The 21,606-nt window shown below is 44.4% G+C and overlaps 1 protein-coding gene across 3 annotated transcripts in view; it reads left to right on the top strand.

Annotated features, from left to right (window-relative positions):
• Positions 1-16,786, top strand: part of LOC121592054 (telomerase-binding protein EST1A) — a 44,571-nt gene extending 27,785 nt beyond the window's left edge. For all 3 annotated transcript variants that reach the window (XM_041913310.1, XM_041913318.1, XM_041913301.1), the window contains 4 exons: positions 14,492-14,642; positions 14,718-14,988; positions 15,163-15,302; positions 15,503-16,786. In XM_041913310.1, coding sequence (XP_041769244.1) covers positions 14,492-14,642; positions 14,718-14,988; positions 15,163-15,302; positions 15,503-15,636 — 696 coding nt within the window. In that variant the 3' untranslated portion in view covers positions 15,637-16,786. The remainder of the gene's footprint in view (positions 1-14,491; positions 14,643-14,717; positions 14,989-15,162; positions 15,303-15,502) is intronic.
• The last annotated feature ends 4,820 nt before the right edge of the window (positions 16,787-21,606 follow it).

Genomic DNA, 21,606 nt, shown 5'->3' with positions numbered 1-21,606 from the left:
GTATGTTCGTCAGTCTTGTCTGGTTCGCGTTACCACACGTATGCTGCTGGGGGAGGATATGATTATACGGGCGGGAAGTCATCTCTTTTGTGGCTTGATCTGGTCACTAGATCGCTCTCCTCACCCTTGCCAGCCGATGGTCACGATGATTAAAAAAAGGGTATATTTATTATTGCCAAAAAAAACAAATATTTGGAAAACTTTTAAACTGTTTTGAAGTAGCAAGTTCAACCTTTGACTTCTAAATTTGATGATAGCATCACATGGTTCTAATTTTACATGACATCCTTCATTTTGTGACACATTCAGCGGTGGAAATTTATTTCGATCCAAGGGTTACGAACGACGAAATGTTTCCTGACTGACCGACACTGTTAATTAGGCGTCATCCATCAAATACGTAACGCAATTTTTTCGACTCATCCGTGTGACCTCCCTCCTTAGTGTCACAAACTGTAACGTTGCAAGAGACCCCCTCCCCAAATTTATCGAGACCCCCTCGATTTTTTTATTTAACACAATCTTATTTTACGAAAATACGGCTCAAGCCGTAATAATGTGAATCTAAATAAAAAATCTTATTTTATTTTAGAGATGGGAAATCGAAATTACACTAGCGATTACGGACAATGATTATTCTTTTTCAAATTACATGTGATGCTTTATATGTTACGCATGTATTGCAAATTGCTAAAAACGGTACTGTTTTTCAGAATTATCAACTTTGACGATAGAAGATCTAACTGCATTAACTCCACTTGTTTGAAACGAACTGTGTTTGTAAGGAATTAGATTGATATTACGCGTGGTACAGTAGCGAAATCCTTTTTAAGCCGGCATAACCGCGAAAGTTGTTAAGTCGAGAAGAAGAATCATCGTTAGTTACTCATTCGAAAAAAAATCAAATATTTTACTTAGCGTTACGAAACAAAAGCTTTACTCCTCCTATCCTCCATGTAACAAATGGTAACGTTTGATAACACCCCCTCCTCCCGGTATCAGCGTTACGTAATTGGTGGATGACGCCTTAAAGAAATCTTTTATTTCATTTGTGCAAGAACAACTAGTACTATGGCTTGTTACAATTCTAAACGTGTTTTTGTATGGGCGTTTGACGATTTGGCGATTAAAAATGAATGTGCACAGCCCATATCATATAGCCGAAGCACAGACCACCTGGGGAATAATTAGTTGCCATGCCAAACAGACAAAAAAGTGTTTTATTTCCAGTGCAAACAAGCTCTACATCAAAATTAGCAAAACTCGTCGAAAGGCAGGAGAATCTTCTCGAGGGAATGATCGAGTGTTTGTTTTAAAATATTGTTCCAATTTCAGAAAAGCTGCATCCGCTACTCGTTATTATTTTTCGTTTTTCGTTTCGCTGTGAGCACTTGTGAACGATGTGCTGAAAGCAAAAACGGCACTGATTGGTTGACTATTTGTGTTGCCGCATCTGAATCAGCGTCTCAGCGGCACCGTTCGACGGGTCTAATTTTCCCTCACAATATCGGCCGCGAACCTGAAGCACACACAAACACACACACGCACACAATCACTTCACTCCGAAGCAGTGGCCGAAGCAACACCCGAGGATAAGAGGGCTGGAAAACGGATGCTTGGACAATAAGACAAATTGATGATGTGTCCGGTGTGTAACCCGTTCCCTTTTGGAAATCGAGGTCGACGGGCAATGTTCGCTATTCTACCGGAATAGATCCCAACCCTAGGGAAGGGATGGGAGCGGAAAATACACAAACGCCTCGCGCTTCCTCGCTCGCCCAGAGTGCGTTTTCCACTGGAAAGTGCGTATGGATAAAAAGAGAGAGAGAGAGACAGAGAGAAAGAAAGAGAAAGAAGGAAAGAAGTAGTTCCATTTCATCCTCTTTACCAGGTGTAAAGGGCAGGGAACCGAGTTCGGCTAATGTCGCGGCGAGAGGGGAGGGGGGTTTGCTTTTTTTCTGGCTAAAACACACTCCAGAAGAAAGAATTGCCTGAACCTTCGTAACTTTGTGCCTTTTGCTCGGGACTCGGTACTCTACACGTGCCCCAAACCATACCCCTTCCTGCTGGTCCAGCTCCCTCCACCTGCCCCACCGAAAGGGGGCAGAATCGCGTCAACCTTCTGCAGTCGCGCTGGTGGACAGCAGTGTGAACGCACATTGGGTGTGAGATCTGTTCCGTGCGCGCATTTAGGTGAACGAACGAGCGAAAAATTCATGGTTGCGAGTAATGTGAAGCATGCTGTGTGTGTATGTGTGTACTACATGGATTGAGCCGGGGGGAAGAGTGGACAGGGGGACTAAATGTGGACAGGAGGAGTATTCTGGTAAATTGAAGTCGCCATAGCGAATAGTTTTCGCCACGGGTTGACCCCTCCGTTGTCTTAACGTGCAAAAACGAGACACAGACAGTACGAGCGAGAGAGAAAGGGGATGAAAAATCATTCCTGCTAGCGCGCTTTTTCTATTGGCGGTTTGAAGGGTTGCGGGAGTTTTCTTCCAACAGCGATCGGGGCGCGAAAAAGGCGAACGCTGAAGAGAAAGAGATGGCGAACAAAGGGAAGCAATGGTGAGGAAAGAAAAAAAGAGTGCTAATGGCCGCAGGATTTCTTGTGCCGATGACGATAGACAACAGAACAGTGGCGGAGGGGGTGAAGGTTAGGGGATAGATTTCCACCCGTTGGGAGGAAGAAGGAAGGGAGGGGGGCTGCGCGCGTTTTATCGAATTTACGGCAGCACTTGTTACACATTAAATGAATTGAAATTATGTTAATCGCTTTTGAAATGAAAGACGCTTCTACGGCTAATGTCGACGGGGTGCTTCTCTCTCTCTCTCTCTCTCTCTCTCTCTCTCTCTCTCTCTATGCGCGATGTGAAAGCTTGTGCAGCTGATCATTCGGATAGAAACTGGGGGTGTGAGTAGAGCGGGTGGAGAAACAATAAGCACATAGAGAGAAAAGCATCCGCGCGAGCAGTGTCGTGTAGTTAAAATGTTGATATCTGATGATGGTGGTGTGTACAGTGTTTGGAGCTCTGAGTTAGGGACAAGAAGCAACAGCGACGGGGACGGGAAGAGAACGGACCCGGGGAAGACAGATGCTAACAAAGAATGGTCAAGTGTGGACAAGGAAGGAGGAGGAAGGCAAAATGGGTAAAGAGAGATGGGGTTCGAGAGAGGTTAAGGTGAAGATCGCGAAACGATTGTGGAATGCACACGCGAACGAAAGGCGCCGACGGTTGGATCATAGAGCAAGCGAGATATTAGGATGGGTCATGGGATTGGGAGACATTGGGAAAGGGGTGGTGTGCTGACAGGGAAGCAAGAGGGCAAGAGAGAGAAAGAACGCACGTAATGGACGTTCTCTCGTATAGAAAAAGGGTCCGCGAGCCTCTTGCCCCAACGGTTGGGCATGATCAGACACTCAAATTTCAAGGGCATAAAACGGCCCTTGTATTTCGCGTAGAAAGAGAAAGAAATAGAGAGAGAGAGAGAGAGAGAGAAAGAGAGAGAAAGAGAGAGAAAGAGAAAGAGAAAGAGAAAGAGAAAGGGAGAGAGAAAATAGCGCACAGTTCTTGGTTTGTATTCTACGGGCAAATTGGGTTTTTGGCAAATCTTCTCGGGGCCGGGGGGAGGGTAGGGCGTCTTTTAAGAGTCTGAAAAGTCGATGACATGGAAGGACGCGGGTGGCTGCACATCTACACACAGTGTAGCACTGGCGGCGTGGTCACGCGTCAGAGAGGAAACTGATGGCGTGGAGGTGGTGGCTCTCCGTGTTGCCGGCCAAACAAGCACAACCCTATGTGTGTGTGTGTCGACGCGGAGAACAAGGGAGGGTGATAATTGGCACTGTTGGTAAAGGACGACGCTATTTAAGCTGGCCAAGAGCGTACGATCCCGTTATACGCAATAAAATGTCGTAATTCGTTTAGTTTGCCTTTTTCTTTCTCTTTCTCCTTCTCTCTCTCCCGGCCATTGATTTTCCCCGTGTGTGTGTGTCTTCTTTGGTTCTTTGTTTTCTGCTTATCTCCCCCTCACCGGTTGCTTTTGTTCTGCACCCGGTCTAGGGCAAGGTCTCGGGCAAGATTCCCTCGTTTTGTCAGATTGGCCTCTCATTAAGGGGAAGAATTAAAGGGGAGGAAAAAACATATACCCACAGATAGGAACTGTCATCGCGCTCCCACTCGCGGGGTATCATTAGCAAGGGAGAACGGCGAGCCGAGGAGGCAGGAGAGGAGCAGTGCATTATCAGCGAGTTGTTAAAATGTTTTATACACACTTTGCAATAATTGTTTGGCAACCTGTTGCTTTCGCATGCATCAACAATGAAGCAGCATTGGAATTATGGGGCTAATGGTAAATGTACATCGTAAGGGTTCGTCAATCTTGGAAGATCCTCAGGGTCTCATGATTTGTAAATCTTTAAAAATTCCTGAATCTGCCATGATTCAAGTCAGCTAATTCATGGTCTGTTCAGTATACTGTTCCTGGCTGGATGCTGAACCTTATCTTACGAGAGTCACCAAAAACTTTATGGAACACAGCGTGGCGAGGGGGGGAGGGGGACTCTATCGAATTTTTTGATGTATCGATTACTGAGGTTAACCAGTCCAATAAACAACTATCTACTTGTTAACAACAAAAATATTTTAAAATAGACACCATTACTACCACTTGATCACACATCAGCTGGTGTAAGATACGTTGTCCAATTTAATAACACAATTCTAGTGACGAAAGAGTCTATAAGGACCAAAGTAGTGTTGGTTAAATCTGATTTAGATTCATGCATTTGATTGAATCTTTGAAATGATTCAAATAAACTGAATCTCGGATGGAAAGATTCACGAATCTCAAAAATTTCATAAATCTTGAAAGATTTATAGAGCTTGAGCATCTTCTTATTCTACTTCTTGGCGTAACAACTTACGTGGTCATCTCACCCTATACCGGCATTCGAGACTTATTGGTACCACGCAACCGTATAATCTGTTTTGCTACGGGTAGACGGTATATGCGGCTAAGACAGGCTAAGACAGGCATGTCGTGAGAGTTAACTTCTTTACCATGGGATCGGGCAAATTTAATATTTTGAAAATTTTAGAGATTAATGAATTAACTAGGATTCATGAATCTTTAGAAATACGATTCGAATCCCTCATCGCTGAAGATTCATATGAATGAATTTGATCGAAATATTCATGAAACCCAACGCTAGACCAAAGTCACCTTAAATTAACCTTTGACAGACAGAATTACACAATTGTCACCTTCGATTACACAATTGTCTGATTCGATACAGCTTGTTTTGTTTGTTAGAATGTTATAAAAAATTAAGGTACGATAATAAACAATATCATTTACATCTTGTTTGAATACTATAGGTGAAAATTTCGCAAAACTAAACAAACCATGGCGATAGTGCAATCGACGATGACAGTGTTATTAAATTGGACAGGGTAGCTTACACTACCTGACGTGTGATTAAATAGTAGACAGCGGTGTCTATTCAAAAAGATTGTTTATTGGACTGGTAAACCCTGTGTATGATCCGATGTTTTATTTTTTAATTTGTGAACATACATTTTTACCCGAACCAAAGTAAAGTAAATCTTTTAAGAGTGCGCATAACTTATTGATTCGTTTAAAAATTAATAAAAAGTATTTCTAATTGGCTTCCCCAAACCAAAACGGTTTGAGCTCACGATTGTAAATTTAAAAATCCTAGCTGTCCAAAATTTTTTGAACGATTTGGGCCACTTTTTCGCTCAGCAATAGACTCCCAACTTTCGGGTTCTAGGTCCGATCGCTTTGTACGAGACTACCTCACAGCTGAGATTGCTCATTCCATGGCTCGTCTGTGATCCTCTGCACTAACCAAGCACCGTGACTCGTCTGATAATGTAAAAAAGTGTTTCTGTTTGTGCTAACCTTAAGATGTACGGTCGATTCAGCATCAGCAGCATCACGTTCAACATTGCCTTTTGAAGTGCGTATCGATATTTGCCAAAGTCTCGACGGAAGTTCTGAGATCGTTTAACACCATTCTAAGTCACCACCAGTGTGACATCGATGCGCAGACATATGCAGCGCGCCAGGTGTGGGAATTGCAGTGACGCATCCCCCCGGCCGGCCAGGAAATCATTCAGCTTAGAATGTTTAGTTATCATCTCCACATCGTTTCGATGCCTATTTTTGGAAAAATACACACGCGCTTACAGCTCTTCTCAATATCTTCATTAGGGGCAGGTGTGTAAAAATAATGCATTTGAGTTTGATTTTGCGCACCGTGTTTGCTTAGCCTGACCACACAGCTAGCCTATGCATTGCAGATAATGCAATCTTTGCGTCAAGATTGCGTCGAAAATGACTCTACAAACAGTGAGGCCCGTACCCCGAATAGTGTGCTAAAATATTTACTAATCTTTAGGCCGCGTTGTGACCCCTATCCACCCCGCAAGCTCGCATCAGCTCGCCAGTGCAAACAGCGCAACAACGTGTGTTGCTCAAAAAGCCATTTGAGGGAATTGTATAATTGAAGGCAATTGAATCGGTCGATCGAGTAGTTAGGCCGCTGCGCTGATAGCTGAGCCGATCGTTTAATGTGCCGTTTTCGTTTTTTTTTTTGCGACCGTCCTTTAGCTAGGGAAGCGAAATCGATTCATCGCGGCGGGTAATAGCCGCCGTATTATGCTGCATCTTGACCGAAGAAAATAATAATACGCGCGGGTGCTTGCGCAAAAGGGCTGTTCGGGAGGGGAAAAAGGTTTCGCAGCATTTTTAATACGCGCTCTGTATGCCAACGATTCTAATCGCATCGCATACGGCAATAGCAATCAATCACGGCGTTCTTTTGGGGGCCGGCTGCCCCGATGTCGGACGTTGTCATTCATATTTGCCCTTTTGTGCATGTTGCTGCGTTAATGACGAGCTAGCATCCTTGAGCTCGGGGAGCCTGGAGAACGAAAAAACATGTGTGTGTTTTTCACACACGATCCCCATGGTTAGCCCTGGTGTGAGCCCTTACTTTACAATCATTGCTTTAGTGTTTCCTGCAGCCGATACAGCCTCCCCAGAGGGACTGGTTTGCCCATGTCTGGCTGCCGCGATCGTAAAATTTGCTGCCCGCGATTAGGCTTTCCGCAGCGAAAGCTCTTTATTGCCGCCGGACAAAGAAAGCGCTTTAGGAGTGGAGTTCTTGGTGGATTCTTCGGCGAAAGGTGGATGGATTCTGAACCACCCCTAGCCGAGGGTATTTGCATATTAAAAATGGGCCCATCTCGGTCCCGTTTTGTGCCGCGCAAAAATAAGCATTAATTTAATGCGCGCTATCCCGTTCGTGTCGAGCTTCTGTTGTTCGCTGTAGCAGATATCGTTAGACCATTGTTGGATTAATAGATTATACTAACTTATGCTCTTAGCCTGCGCGCATGTGTGTGTGTGTATGTGCTTAACAGTCGGTTAGGAAACAACCCAATTCTGGAGAGTTCTGGCAGCAGCCCGAGTTATGGGATCCGGTTGCGGTCGCTTGACCAGTAGACTATCGGATCCTATCGGCTCGTAAAATCGTGTAAGAAATCAATCGGTCCGAGGGCATCGGAGTTCATTATGGGGGTTTTGTTTTGTGCGTGCGTGTGTGTGTGGTGATTAAAGAATATGTCAGAGCACCAGGGCGAAGGAACTCATTGAGACGTTTCTTCGTTCTCGGCGTACGTCTTAATGAGCATACTTCAGAGCTGTGAGCATTAATAGTAAACGTCTGGTTTTGTTTGGTTTGATATTATTCTTTTTTTGCGTAACGGTGCTAGAACGGTATGTAATGCCGTTAATCAAATCGTGACCCCCCGCTTGCGTTGAGATATGGAACACATTCCAAAAACAGCCTTCCTTAAATCCATCCACCAAACAATCGTGGAATGCGTGGCAGGATTACGGAGACAGCCACAGTTCTGGTAGCGCTTCTAAGCTGTGTAATGACATGGCCCATATGGGTGTAGAGATGGTGGTTGGAAGATTAGAGATTTTCGAAAGAAGCCCCCTAAACACAAAAAAGGACAAAGCAAATATTTCGCTTGTTGTTTGTTTCGAGCATATTTTGCAATTTTACCTTCGATAACGGTTGGTCGTAATTTCTCACCAAGTTATTATTGCTAATTTGTTATTATTGGGGGCTTTTACGATATCAGTCAGTTCTTTTATATTGAGTTTGACAGGCCTAGCGGCTCAAAATATTCATAAATCTCGAAAGATGCATACATCTCGAAAGATTCGAGGGATTTTTGAATATTTAGAGATAAATCTTGAAAGATTCATGCATATTAAGAGATTCATGAATCTTGGGAGATTCGATTCGAGATGCGAAGCATTCATCTTTAGCGATTCATGTGAATCTCAAAGAAATATTCAGCCTCAGGATGAAAAAAGTGTAAAAAAAACGCCGATTCGATGCGGGCACGAGTTCATGAAGAATTGATTTTGTTTTACTGAAGGAATAAATATTGTGTAAAGAAAGATTAAATTTGTTTAGATCGATTTGTGTGTATAATGAAAGTACTATATCCAGGTCCCTGAGATACATTCTCAATGGGCACCGAAAACTTCTGTAAAATACCGCGTAGGTCGAATTTCCGCGTAAATTGAATTTCATGGTTCCCGGCCAAAAAGAAACTGTGTTTGTACAACATACTTTTATAAGGTACAGCTGCTGCCATGCAGTGCGTGATTAAGAACATAACTCTCGTACGGTTTTGCAGCAGGTCGTGCGGATACCCAATAGACCATCAAGGCGCCCTATATTTAAGTACACTTAAGTTCGATTTTATAGTTTCGACGATCGTCCGAATGAATGGAGCTTGTAATAGCGAAACAAGCAACGATTGCTTCTTCAACTATGAACATCATGCTGTTGAAGGCCATTTCGTCGGAAATAAGGCATTGTCTTGCCTCAATCATTTGATTTTTTTCATCGAGAATAACCCAGGTATGTGTCGATGATTCAGGAAATCATTTGTCACCCGGCCGGGTCCGGGCATTGGCCGAAAAAATAAAACGTTTGTGTGTTGGTTTGTTTTCTTTTTTGTGCAGCAGAAATTGTGATTTGATTTCTACGGTCGGCGTCTTGTGAGTGTATTTGTTTTATGTCAATGGCGTAGTCTTAGGGTGTAATAAATAAAGCAAAAACCACACATTGGACGTATCTGTAGGGATGGTATGAGCAAAGAAACAAAAAAGGCTAGCAAATGAAGCGTCGTGCAGTATCAATACAGATCAATGTGCTAACACAAAGACACGCGCGGAAACAAACGAACGAAGCTCCGCAATGTGTGGAGAGCGTTCGCCTATCGCGCGAGCATATGAGCAGATAATTGATCGTACCATAAAACCGATCACTGTTTGATTTAGGTCCAGATCGGGACTATCGGATCCGTGTTCCCTTCGCTCTTGAGCACAGCCCCCTGCCTCGGTTGGCATGTCCGTCCGTGGCACTTTCTGCAATATATAGCACTTGGTAAAACTTGTATTTTTAGCTCTCTTTCTCTCTGTGCTCGTCTGCTTGGTACCTCTTTCTTCTTGGTTTGTGGTTTCGCCCTTCTGCGCATCGCACACCATCGTCTAGGAGCTCGCGTTTGCTTAGCCGATTTGATGGTACCCGAGGAAGTCATGAAGTAAAACAAAACAACAACAAAAAACCATAGCAAAATTGATATGATCTCAGCATCCACTGGCATGGCCAGTATCTCGCGGCCTCCGCGGGTTTATATGGTGCAGTTTTCTTGTACGATCGTTGCGCAACCATCGTCGTCTTTTTCCCCGGGGCCGGCAGATGGATGTGGAGATCGGTTCGCACTAACGAAGATGATGCTTTGATAGGACGACTTTGAAGGCGGTTGGGAAGCATGGGCAAAAACGTTGTGCTGTGGACTGGGGGAGCGTTTTTCCCTAGGACCTGGGGGATCATTAAGAGCAAAGTGGCCACAGGAGTTAAGTCAGTCAGTCCTTGTCCCTTCGCTCGCGCCGATGTGGATAGCGCGTAATGGAGCATTCCAGGCGTCGAATGTAGCGCGAAAGAAAGCGCACGATTGTCAAGAAGCGCTTTTGCCGATTGGAATGCGGCACGCAGTACCAAAGTGCAGCATACCGCCCCAACGGCTGCATTTAGTCCGATCCGATATGCGGGTAAATGATGCCGAATCTTGGCCGATCTTGGGAGCGTGTAGATAATGATTGTGTTTTAGTGTTTGTTGTAAGGAAATTAAAGCGGGGCTCGATTTGAAGCAATCAGCTCCGGCGCAGAGGGCATCCTTGGCTCTGGGTGTCACACACACACACACACACACACACACATACACACACTGTCACAGCGTGTCTATTGTGTGTCGCAGCAACTTTGTTGCCTGGTGTGGTTGCTTCCTAGACATTCCTTTAACACACACGCCCCGGTGGTGAACCCAAGTCCGTTCTTTCCTAAATATTTCCACACTCTGGCCGCTGTTTGTTTGCTGCGATTTGTTTGCGCATTTGCTTGCCCTGCTTTTCCTTTTTGCTGTTTGCATTTCACAGCACATACACACGTGCGCGAGCGCCCGCTCACAGCTGCATAGATGTTACAATCGCAAGCATGCTGCATGCTGCACATCCATCCACTATGCGGACTATGCGGTGTTGGATAAGAAGAGTAAGAAGCAGAAGCAGCAGCCGGCCGGTAACAACCGTACAATTGCTAAGCCGCACGGTGTGTGGAAGGAAGGAAGCAAGGCAGGGTGCGTAGGAGTAGGATAAAAGGAAGCGTTAATGGGTGAAGGAACTGGATGAGCAACGGCGTTTGCGCAAACAGTGCGCAACTCTGCAAATATTAAGCACGATATTCTTAAGCACACACACACACACACACACACACATTCGCGCGGGACGGTTGCCGGCACTTTGGCCCCCTTTGTCAGGTGTCCTTTGCTGAATCAGGTTGCTCATGCGCAGCGGTGTGTACCGATCGCTTTATTGCCAGCGCTCGGTGTCTATTAAGGTGATGTGATGCAAATGTGCGATGCTCCATACATAGAGTCAGGGACATAGAACCCGCAACCCCGTTTTTCTCCCGCTTTCAGGTCTTCAGTAAACTCACGGTGTGTTCTGCTAGCCGTTAGTGTGTCGTAGTATTTTCATTTCTTTAATTTTCTTACCTATTTGGCCCGGTCCGACCACGCTCGAGTCGAGACATGATCGGAAACGTACGGTGCGCTGTTGGCTTTGCTGCTTCACACCTCCGGGCCAGGCACTTACAGCAAACGGTGATACATATATGTTGCAGCAGGTTTGCCGGTAGATAATGTCACTGCTGTCAAAGAGAGACAGAGAGACAGGTGGCTTGCTACCTCGATATGCAAAACTATCGCAGCAGAGGGTTCCTGTTTTTGCTAGCCAACGCTATCGATTCTATCTCCAGAGTCATAAACTCTCGTTCCGATTTTATCAAAGCAAAGCAGTTTCAGAAGTTGAAGAACCGACTGGAACGATGACATTACGCCTGGGTGAACCTTTTTTTTGTAAGTAAAACTTTCTACCTTTTACAAACGTTCAGTTTGACATCACAACATTGTCTGCAGTTTAGCTCACACATACACTCTCGGAGAGAAGCGATAAGAGAGTGAAACATGCAAATGCTAAAATCCTCTAGAACAGGTTTTTGTGCGTGCCAGATGCACTTTGATGTTAGCAAGAAAATGAAACAACGAAACAAAACCAAAAAAAAAAAAAAACAAAATGCAGAAGAAAAATAATGTCCAAAAGCAGTCATCGTTGCAATCTTGTGTGTGTGTCTGTGTGTATTTGTGTATTCTTTTCTACATGTTTTCAAAGAAGCGAAAGGAAAGCAAGAAGCAGTAAAATTACATTATTACCCTTTGCTGCGCCAGCGTTCCTTCTGGCTCTCGGGCTTGGTTTTACGCTCAAACCGGTGTTTGATAGATCTGGTAATGTATCCTTTGTTGTAATGATTATACACGCAAGCAGTACATGCCGTGGTGCGTATGCGATATGCGATAATTTTTACTCTGCCTTCGCATGCCATAATCTTTGCCCCTTAACAAACTTCGCCTGTGTTCGTTTGTGTTGCTTTTTTTTATTGAAATATTTCATGTTTTCTCCCGATGTGCATAGCACAATAAGATAAACAAAAGGTGTAAGGGAAAAGAACAACTTTTTCACTGAGTTGAGTCAGAGTAGAAGCAAGTAGATCTTTCAACTTTATTACTTATTTGCAACTTTATTTGCAAGTATCGATATACATCTGAACAAAATATTTGCACAACATACATGCTTTAACAAGTGATCACGTAACGACTCACTTTTGTTATCTTGGGTTCACTTTGATTCTCTGCGCCGATTAACAAATCACTTTTTTTTTGTAGGAGCAGTAAGTTTTCAAATAATTCAATTCTAGTTACTGTAATTCTGCTAAGTAATTTCAAAGGAGTTAAGGAGATTTATAACGTTATAACGACGCTTCTACGCTAAATCGAACTGATCGAAAAGAGTGATCATCTATCATCTCTAAATCAAATAAAACTCTTCTCAATGGGTTGAATTTATTGAATTCATTTTTAGGATTCAGCTCATAACTTATTGATCAAAATCAGTAACTTATTCAGTTACTCATTGCGTTCATTTAACACTTTGAGTGTCATGGCTATCATATGTGATAGCCAGAGCAGAGGCGGATTTTCCTATAAGCAGACTGAGCGGCCGCGGAGGGCCCCCAAGCTAAACTTCCACAAGGTAGTTTGCTGTTATAAGTGATTGATTTTTTTTATTGATGTTCATATGAACAGAACATTAAATCTTTCTCAAATTAGTACATTCGTACAAGTAAGAATGTCGAATGTGTTGATAACTTTTATAGCAATCAAAAGTTAGTACAAAGTTTGGAGATAATTTCTACAAATACGCAAGTACAGGATAATCCTTGTCGGACACTAGGATATCAGTCAATTAGTAGGTATCTGTGAAACAGGAACACCCAAACTTTGTGCAGTGGCTTTCACCTCTCATATACATAATTGAGCAAATGAATGAATTGCAAAATCATCTTTACAAATACAAAATTACAAATGAGTAAAATTCGGATTTTTGTCAGGCTTTTCAAATCTGCATTTTAGCTGTCCAATTAACAGGTTGTTAAGGTCTGGGGACATTGTCCGTACTCGCTAGTGTAATTTAGATTTTCACCAGCGGATCTGGCGGCTTTACAATGGTCAAATTGGTCAACTTCAGGGCAACTGAATCATGGTAGACCAAATAGATTAGTGCTGAAATTTGGAATGTCTGGAGATTTAATAACGACAGTTAATCATTTCATTGTTTGATTCATTTCCATATAAAAGACTCTTAGCTTAGAAAAATTAAACGACCAAATTTTTTCGAAAGATTTTTGTATAATATGTAAATTCTCTTATACCAAGCGCTGATAAGTATCTAAATATAGTTTCGAAAAATTTACACTACCGCAAACACCGATGATAGACAACCTCAAAATATACCAAATATGTATGCCTTATTACACGAAGACTTTTCATAACATTCAAATAATGTCATAACTACCATTTAAAAGGATAGAAGAAAAATAATCCCTAACGAATTCAGGATAATGTATTTGATATCCTTAAGATATCAAAATATGCATAAAAATGCAAACAGTGTAATGTTTGTTCATATTTTTACATTTTGGTGACTTTTAAGGAAACTAAGGTCCCTATTTAGATCCCCCGCTTAGGGCCCCGAGATGGATAAATCCGCCTTTGAGCGAAGGATAATTGACTTTAAAGATTAATATGTTGTAACAGATAGGGAGTATTATCGTGAAATAAAAAAAATCATCAAAATGTTGAATAACTTCATAATATATAAGATTTTTGCGATTTTTTTTATTTGTTTCTCTTTTGTATAGAATAAGTCATTGATACCCGTAAATGGTCAAGAATCGAGAATATCGATGTAAAATAACAAATACTTCGATCAATATAGCGTAGCCACATGTATTTTAGTTTTAATGAGAGTTTTCAAACCGTGCCATATACAGCAGATATTAGTTAAAAGATTATCTAAATGTCAACATTCTTTGTTTACATTATCGCTTTTCATTTAAGCATCCTATTGAACACACATCAATACATAACATTAAACTGTTGGCCTCCCGATTTAATGATGAAAACAAAGCAAAACAATGAAAACACAACAAGAAATGGAGCAATATTGTATTCCAAATCATTATTTTCGGAACCTTTTTGTTTGTTTATATTTAATTACACTTCCCTGGGGATCATGGATATCATATATAGTAGCCATAAGAAATTTAAACAAAAAGTGCTTGGCCCCCAGGGTAAAATATAAACAAAAATGGTCTGGCATTCCAAGTGTCTGCACAAAACAATAATTTATAATTATAATTTATTCGAATAAATCTAATACCGTTTGCTGTCCCGATGTCTAATACCATCCGCAGGACATACTTTCGCAAAGCACGATCGCTGTTAGCATCGAGGTGCACCCTCGCTTTCTGGTAACGGACACCAACTGCTTTGTCGACTATCTGGGGGCGATCGAGCTGATCGCGAAGGCTCATCCACTGTATCAGCTAATGGTACCCATCATTGGTAAGTTCCTGGCTGCCTGTCTGTTGTCAAATATCTCTCCTAAATAATCGATTTAAAATAACCATCCGCCCGCAGTGATTAACGAACTCGAGGGACTGTCGAAGGGGCTGCGCAACCAGTCGCCGAAGCAGCAGGCAGCATCCACGGCTGCGGTGGCCGATATTCTGGTGCCGGTGCAGAAACAGCTCGCCTTGCCAACGGCACCGGCCACTGTCGCGTCCATTGCACCGGCTAACAGCAGCAGCAGCACCAGTGCCGCCGGTCTTCATCAGCAGCACGCGGCCAAGGTTGCCGACGCATCGAAGAAAGCATTGCAGTTCATCAAGTCGCGCAATCCCGCTCTGAAGTAAGTACTACCTGCTTGTGTGTGTGTGTGAATTCGCCGTTAATGGGGTTAATATTTGGAAAGAAAAGGTTTCGATTACGCTGGACAGTCGATAGTAATGGTTACGTGTTGATATTATTATACGATGTTTTGGTTGTTTGTTTTTTTTTTCATTTACCTGCGCACAACCATTAGATGTGTGACGACCAAGGGTTCGATACTGAAAACGTCGACCTTCACCGTAGAGGATGACGTCGGTGACCTCAAGTCGAACGACGATCGAATACTCGAGACTGCCTTAAACCTCTGCCGCAACCACATCGAGGAGACGCGCGGTAAGTAAATGCTATTTTTCATTTGCCATTTTTGCCTCTTCCTTCCTTATGCTGTAGTCCAATTGATATATTTTTTACGAACCATAATTTTGATTCTGTTGAATATTGGAATTGTAATTTTAATTTTTTTTAACCAAATTTCGGTGGGTGTTGTTTCCCATGCAATCTCCATTAATAACTTTCCACACTGTGCTTTACAGCCGGCACCCGGTACCTAACGATGGACGTCGTGCTGCTGACGACGGATCGCAACCTGCGGGTAAAAGCCATATCAAACGATCTGCCCGTTAGAGAGATACCGGACTTTATCAAGTGGGCAGGACTGAGCGCCTAGCGAACAGTGCGCACCAGCTGGGTGGCGGCGCTGCGCTGGCAAGCACGGTCATATAGTTAGACAAATAGGCTCTGTTGGCAGATAGCGCACAGCAGAAGAAAAGCGGGGAATTGATTGTTTGAGGCTGTTGAATCCGTTTTAGTGAACGTTACGTTTTACGCACGATCTATATCGTTTTGGTGGCGCGCGCGCGCGTGTACTAAAAGTGACTTTTTCGCGTTAGTAAGGACGAGCGGCGCTGCACGCGCACGCGAATAATCAGGACCGCATCGCGACTTTGTGAAAGATAGCTCCATTTGACACTCACGATCGATTGTGTTTGTTTTTTTTTCGGGCGGCGTCACTAGATAGATAGATAGAGGTTACAAGCTACTTGTTGCTTTTACACACTCGTTTACTCACGGAACGAGAACAGAGAAAAATGTTATATATATACATATTTTTTTATAATCACGTCTAGTTCTAAACCTGCAAAGGGAAACGCAGCAGCCGTGCTAAAGTTAACATTGTCAATACGCGGGGGACGTAAACGCTTCGCTTAATTTTACCTAACAGTCATTGGGACGCGCCCCTAGCAAAAAATCTGTTTACTGATTTAGTTTTTTTAAAGGAAGAATATTAGCTGATGTTTGGCAAATTACATTCTTTTTACTGTTTCTTCATAATGTTGATAACAAACTTGCAATAGATATTCTCTTCTTTCAAATGTATCGCCGTTTTTGTTTGTTTTTGTATCTCTTTTTTTTTTTTTGATGAGCGATTTAACCTTCACTCAAACCGTCGTGTCGGTTTCTGCTCGGCAGTAGTGTTCAGCTGTGTTGTGTAAAACTTTGGTCTAGTTTTAGCGCAATTCAGCTCAAACTGTGCGCGCAAAACAAAGATATATATATGTGTGTGTGTGCGTCCGTGTAAAGTCGGCGACAAAAGACGCGAATGCTCAATTTATAGTTACACGCGCTAGGACGGAACACATCTCGCGCACACACGGGGAACGCTAACCTGCTCCAATAGACTGATGGGAAAAAATGAAGAAAAAAAAAAAAACGCGCCGCGGGCAAGGGCGATTAGTTGTGGCTGTTTAGGGAACAGGTCTGTAAGCGATAGTGGAGCGTCTTTATTCAAATTCAATAAAGTGTATTATGATTTTATAGAACGTCGCACGCACTCTGCTGCCTCAATCATCACATCCGAAAACGACGCAAACACGACGACACGACCAGAGCAGCAGGGTAACGACCGTTTGGTCCATTAATTTCATTGCTCTCGGGCAATGGTTTCCCAGTGCCACAGCTTACAGTTGAGCCCTAATGTTGTGTGTAGCCCTGTAAATCTAGTAAACAATTCCTTTTTTTCTTTCTTTTTTTTGTTGGTTCTTGTTGTTTAGGAATTGTCTGTCTGGCCTTGGTTTTAAAGATGTAAGCAAAATGCATCACGTCCATCAGCGTCATGTGCAAAAATGAGCGATAAAGAAATTACCCAGCAATGTTTGAAGCGATCGTGTGTGTATTTTTTTTTGTATCGCCCATTGCCCGTTGTTTCTTGATGCCGTACGCAGCGCAACCAATTACGCGGGAAGTGAGCTTACGCGTCAACTGCGGCGTGGTGAAGACAAATCGCTTCACATCCTTTTAAATCGTAAGGTAGCGTTGCCCGTACAATCTTCTCGGGGTTTATTAGCAAAAATGCACTTCTTGTTAGAGTTTGTTCGGTTCCAAACCAAAAACAAAAAAAAACGGAAAAAACAATCATTCCTATCAGCATACTCACTCAAACAGTTTGTTCCTAGAACAGCAGCAGCTGGGTAAGCTTAAGTGCTTGTGGTGCCCGTCTCATTTATACTTCAAATCTTTGATGTATTTTTTTTCTGTTGTTCGCACCAAGGTGTATTGGACTTTTAACATCCCCGTTCGCAATATTCAATGCAGCGTTCTATGCTTGTGGCCGGGGGTTCCACGTTCCACCATAACAACAATAAATAGGCAAAAAACCATCATTCCGATGGCACGCTGCGTGTTGCGGGATGGAGTGGACGGTGTGGCGAAAGGGAAGACGAACCCCACACGGAAATGGAACCGAAATCGTTGAAATTAAAATGATCAAAGATCAAAACGCAAACAAACACACCGTGGTGCTTGTTTGCTAGAGGGAGCGGGGAGGGGAAAGAATGAAGAAGAGAAAACGGTATGAAACCATCCCCCATTCCCGCTCCTCTTTTCCTCCCCCCCCTCTAAAACACCCCAAAAATGACGCCAACCATAAGCATCGCGGGGCCAGCGTTGGGAGGAAGATTCGTTCTATGACTCGCGAGTGATTGAGCCCGAACCACCGCCACCCCTTCTTCCTTGAATTTACCTTCCTTCTTCCTTTTTTTTAAAAAAAAGGTCCCCACACGAGGGTTTGCTAAAAGATATCGTTTCGTTCGCCGATGATTTCAACACAAAGTGTTAAGTATGGTGCGTGTGTGTGTGTGCCCTCGCGCGGACGATCCTCAGGTAGGAGATGCGAAAAGGAATCGCTTTGAAATCTCGGAGCGGAAGCGCAGATTTTGCGTCACCCTTTGCTCCCTGATATCCTCCGATAAGGCCTGCCCAAAAGGATTTGCCAATAAGAGCCGGCTGTGATTTGCTTGGCCGTTTAATGAAAGAAAATGGCAATACAAATGGGAGAAGAAGAAGAAAACAAGCCACACACTGTACCACGGTTGAAAGGAACGAGGCAGAGGCATCAGGGAAATAACCTCCTCCCTTCCCTCCCTTCCAACCTCTGCCCCACGGCCCTCATACTGCCATCGCGCAGTCGAGGGAATCGGGTTGGGGGAAAGGGGGAGGGGGGGGGGGGAATGGAGGGATGGAGAAGATGGCAATTTTATGGTAAACGCGTAGAAAAATCCGAAGAATCAATTACCGCTTCCTTCTGACACATTGAATTAACGTTCCAATTCCTCTCGTTCGCGCCACCCCCCTCCTGCCAGCTCGCGCCCGTTTCCCGCCCGGGCTTTTGCATTCTTCTGGTTTCCACGTCGTCGTTACTCATCATTTGCTACTTCCTGCTACTTCACCCTCGAACATGGGTTTCAGCTTTTTTTTTCTTCTCTCTTCTTTCTACTGCTTGGTGGTGCTGTTGCCCTTTTTTCCATTTCAAACAGCCGCTTACTTAGCAGGCAAAATAACACCAACAACAGCAGCAACAGCAATAGCAACAACGGCTTCGTCGTACCCATCACCAAGCAATGAACCGAGCGGCGGATCATTCGGAGGGTCATTTAAAATAGAATTTTGCCTCCAATCAGCGCTTCTTCACCGTACACCAACGGGGGTTCGTCGCTTGTAATGTCGATGCCAGAGCAACTAATGGCGATGAGCATGTTTTGTTGCTGTTGTTTGTCGATATTCGGTACGACTTATGCGGTGAGGTGGCGAACCGATGCACCGATGACATCAGTCTGTAATGTTGTTGTTGATTATTGATGGGTGAAGCTGTTAATAGGCGACAGACAAAATGATGCTCAAGTGCAGTTTGTTCACCTGAAGTCATTTGCTTCGTGAAATAGTAGCTTTCTGTTAAATGATAAGTATACACATGCATGAAATGGAATAAAACTGTACAGCACGTATGTACGATGTACGTGTCGGTGTATATAACCTCACAAAAAAAATGCACATATGTATATCCTACACCTACCGTCACTGCTAAGCTAACGCTGAAGATGCGCGTTCGAAAGGTGGAATAAAATAAAATATAGCTAAAATCAATGGCCAACCCTTTACCACCCGGCAGATGATTAACTGAGATATTTTCATCTCGTATTTATCTCCTGCCCGATGCTTTGCGACAGGTTCTGGTTCCTTTCCCGGAGCCCCTCCCGCTAATCCTCGGGGTGAGGGCGAGGCCCCACCGAGGGGTCGCAGCACACAGATAATCGTATCGCGCGCCCTTGCGGGCTTTGCCTTGGCTGACACGTACCCCGTCGTACCCCGGGAGGAGACAGGAATGATACACACGCCGGTCGGTCGAGCGATCGATGACCGCCCTAACTGCCGATTACCCGGGCGATAGCTTACCGCCCCTCTGGACCAGCCGCGGAAAGCGGGAGGAAAAGCAACGATTGGACGGCACGGCACGAGAAGATCGAGTTTTTACCTACCATCATCCTCACCATCATCAGCATCATCATTATCATCATCATCATCATCATCATCATCCCCGTCATCATGATCAACCCTCAGCCCTGGGAAATGGCTCCGTCAAACGGGAAGTCCACCGAACGGCAAGAGCGAACAGACGTAACGACAGCGCACACGCAGCACACGCTCGTTGTTCTGTTGCTGCTCATCGTTCTCGCTGTGTGTGTGTGTGCTGCCCCGTACGCCGAGCACAGGGGCACGAGCGAACAAGGATGACGACCTTCCAAGGCCGCAAAGCTCCACCGTAATTTGTGCACGCAGGCGGGCTATGCCGCGGCATCGGACCGACGGGCGGACGGGCCTCCTTGTCCCGGCCTGTGGTCGTGCTCTAGAGGCGCAGCGCCTTGTGTTACATAAACAGCCCAACCGTACCGTTTCCCGCATCGAACTTATCGCCCTGCTCCTTTTGCCTCCTGGGCGGGGTTCGTCGCTTGCGAACACACCACCACGCATTGATGTCTATCGTTTGCGGTGTTTATCGCAGTGCGTACGCGAGACGGATGGGCAGAGCAGCACATAGGAAGCAAGGGTGAGGAAAATCAGCACAAAAAAAAGATGTAAGAGAGAGAAAGAGGAGGAAGGGGATATTAAAAATAACATACACACACACATATACACCTTTCCTTGGATGTGTTCGCATGCTTTGTGCAATGGAAACGACGCGTTTGCAAAACCTAGCAAACTGGTACTATTTATATTCGCCTGATGCATGGCGAGAAGTTTTGAAGCAAACAAGTTTTACACGTTATATAATTTAAGTTTAACCTCATATGTAACAGGTACGGTTCTACGCAACAGCAGCGAGCAGGGCAAAAAAAGGAAAAGAGCAACAGAGAGAGAGAGAGACAGATAGAGAAATGGACCCGGCCCAATGTCAATCTGACCAGTGCTCGTGTGTATGGTGCAATCGTTTGCCAAAGGAAATGGGAAGATTTCTTCCCCACCCGTTTTTTTTTTTATGAGCCAGCGTAGAACTGGGCAGTAACGAATTTTTATGCAAGCCGGTTTTCCAGTGCCAGAGGCCCGCGCCGACCGACACGGTCCTCGGCCCGCGAGGACCATCCTCTTCGCTGTTTCCAGCGGCACTGTACGCGGAGAAAATTGTTCTTGAATGCCATCAACCCCCTAATTCGCTAACCGTCTACCATATTTTTTATTTTTTTTTTTCAATTCTTGCTTTCCATCCCACTGCCAACGATGCAGCAGGGATCGCGCGCGCGCTTGTCGATCGCGCGAAGATTAAGCCCTGCGCGAACGGTGCAAGGAGGATGGGTCGAGAATGGATGGGAGAAGAGACGTGGCTGGGGGGGGGGGGTAAAAATTGCAGTAAAATCATTTAGACACTGATGAGATGTGCCCGATGTGCTCGGCGCTGCACCGCCAGACGATCGCCAGGATGCAGCGCGCCCGCTGCCGGCCTCTCGCAGACTCATTTGCTGTTTAGTGCGGGCCGGGGAAGCGATGGGGCGAATTAATCGCATGTACTGCGCTGATGGGCAGATATTTTCGTCCTGAATTCCTCATCGATTGATGGGGACGGAGCGGAGCGGCCCCGGCGGCCGGTGGGACGCGCACAGAGAGCATGATGGTTAATTTTTGATTGATTCGGATGGATTTATGGGTTTGTTGACTTGTAACCCCGGCGTGGTGGCCTTGCGTGTGTGTCTCTGCAAAACCGTTCGATGATTGGCCGGAATGGGTGAAAACAAAAAACAAAACAAAAAAAACGTAACTGGTTTCGTTATTTCCTCTGCGTTGTTGCTGCTGCTGCTCGTTCGAGTTTTCC

This window comes from Anopheles merus, chromosome X (genome assembly GCF_017562075.2).
Source record: "Anopheles merus strain MAF chromosome X, AmerM5.1, whole genome shotgun sequence".
Lineage (NCBI taxonomy): Eukaryota > Metazoa > Arthropoda > Insecta > Diptera > Culicidae > Anopheles > Anopheles merus.
Note: the sequence above shows the minus strand (reverse complement) of the source record. Positions and strands in the feature narration are given on the sequence as shown.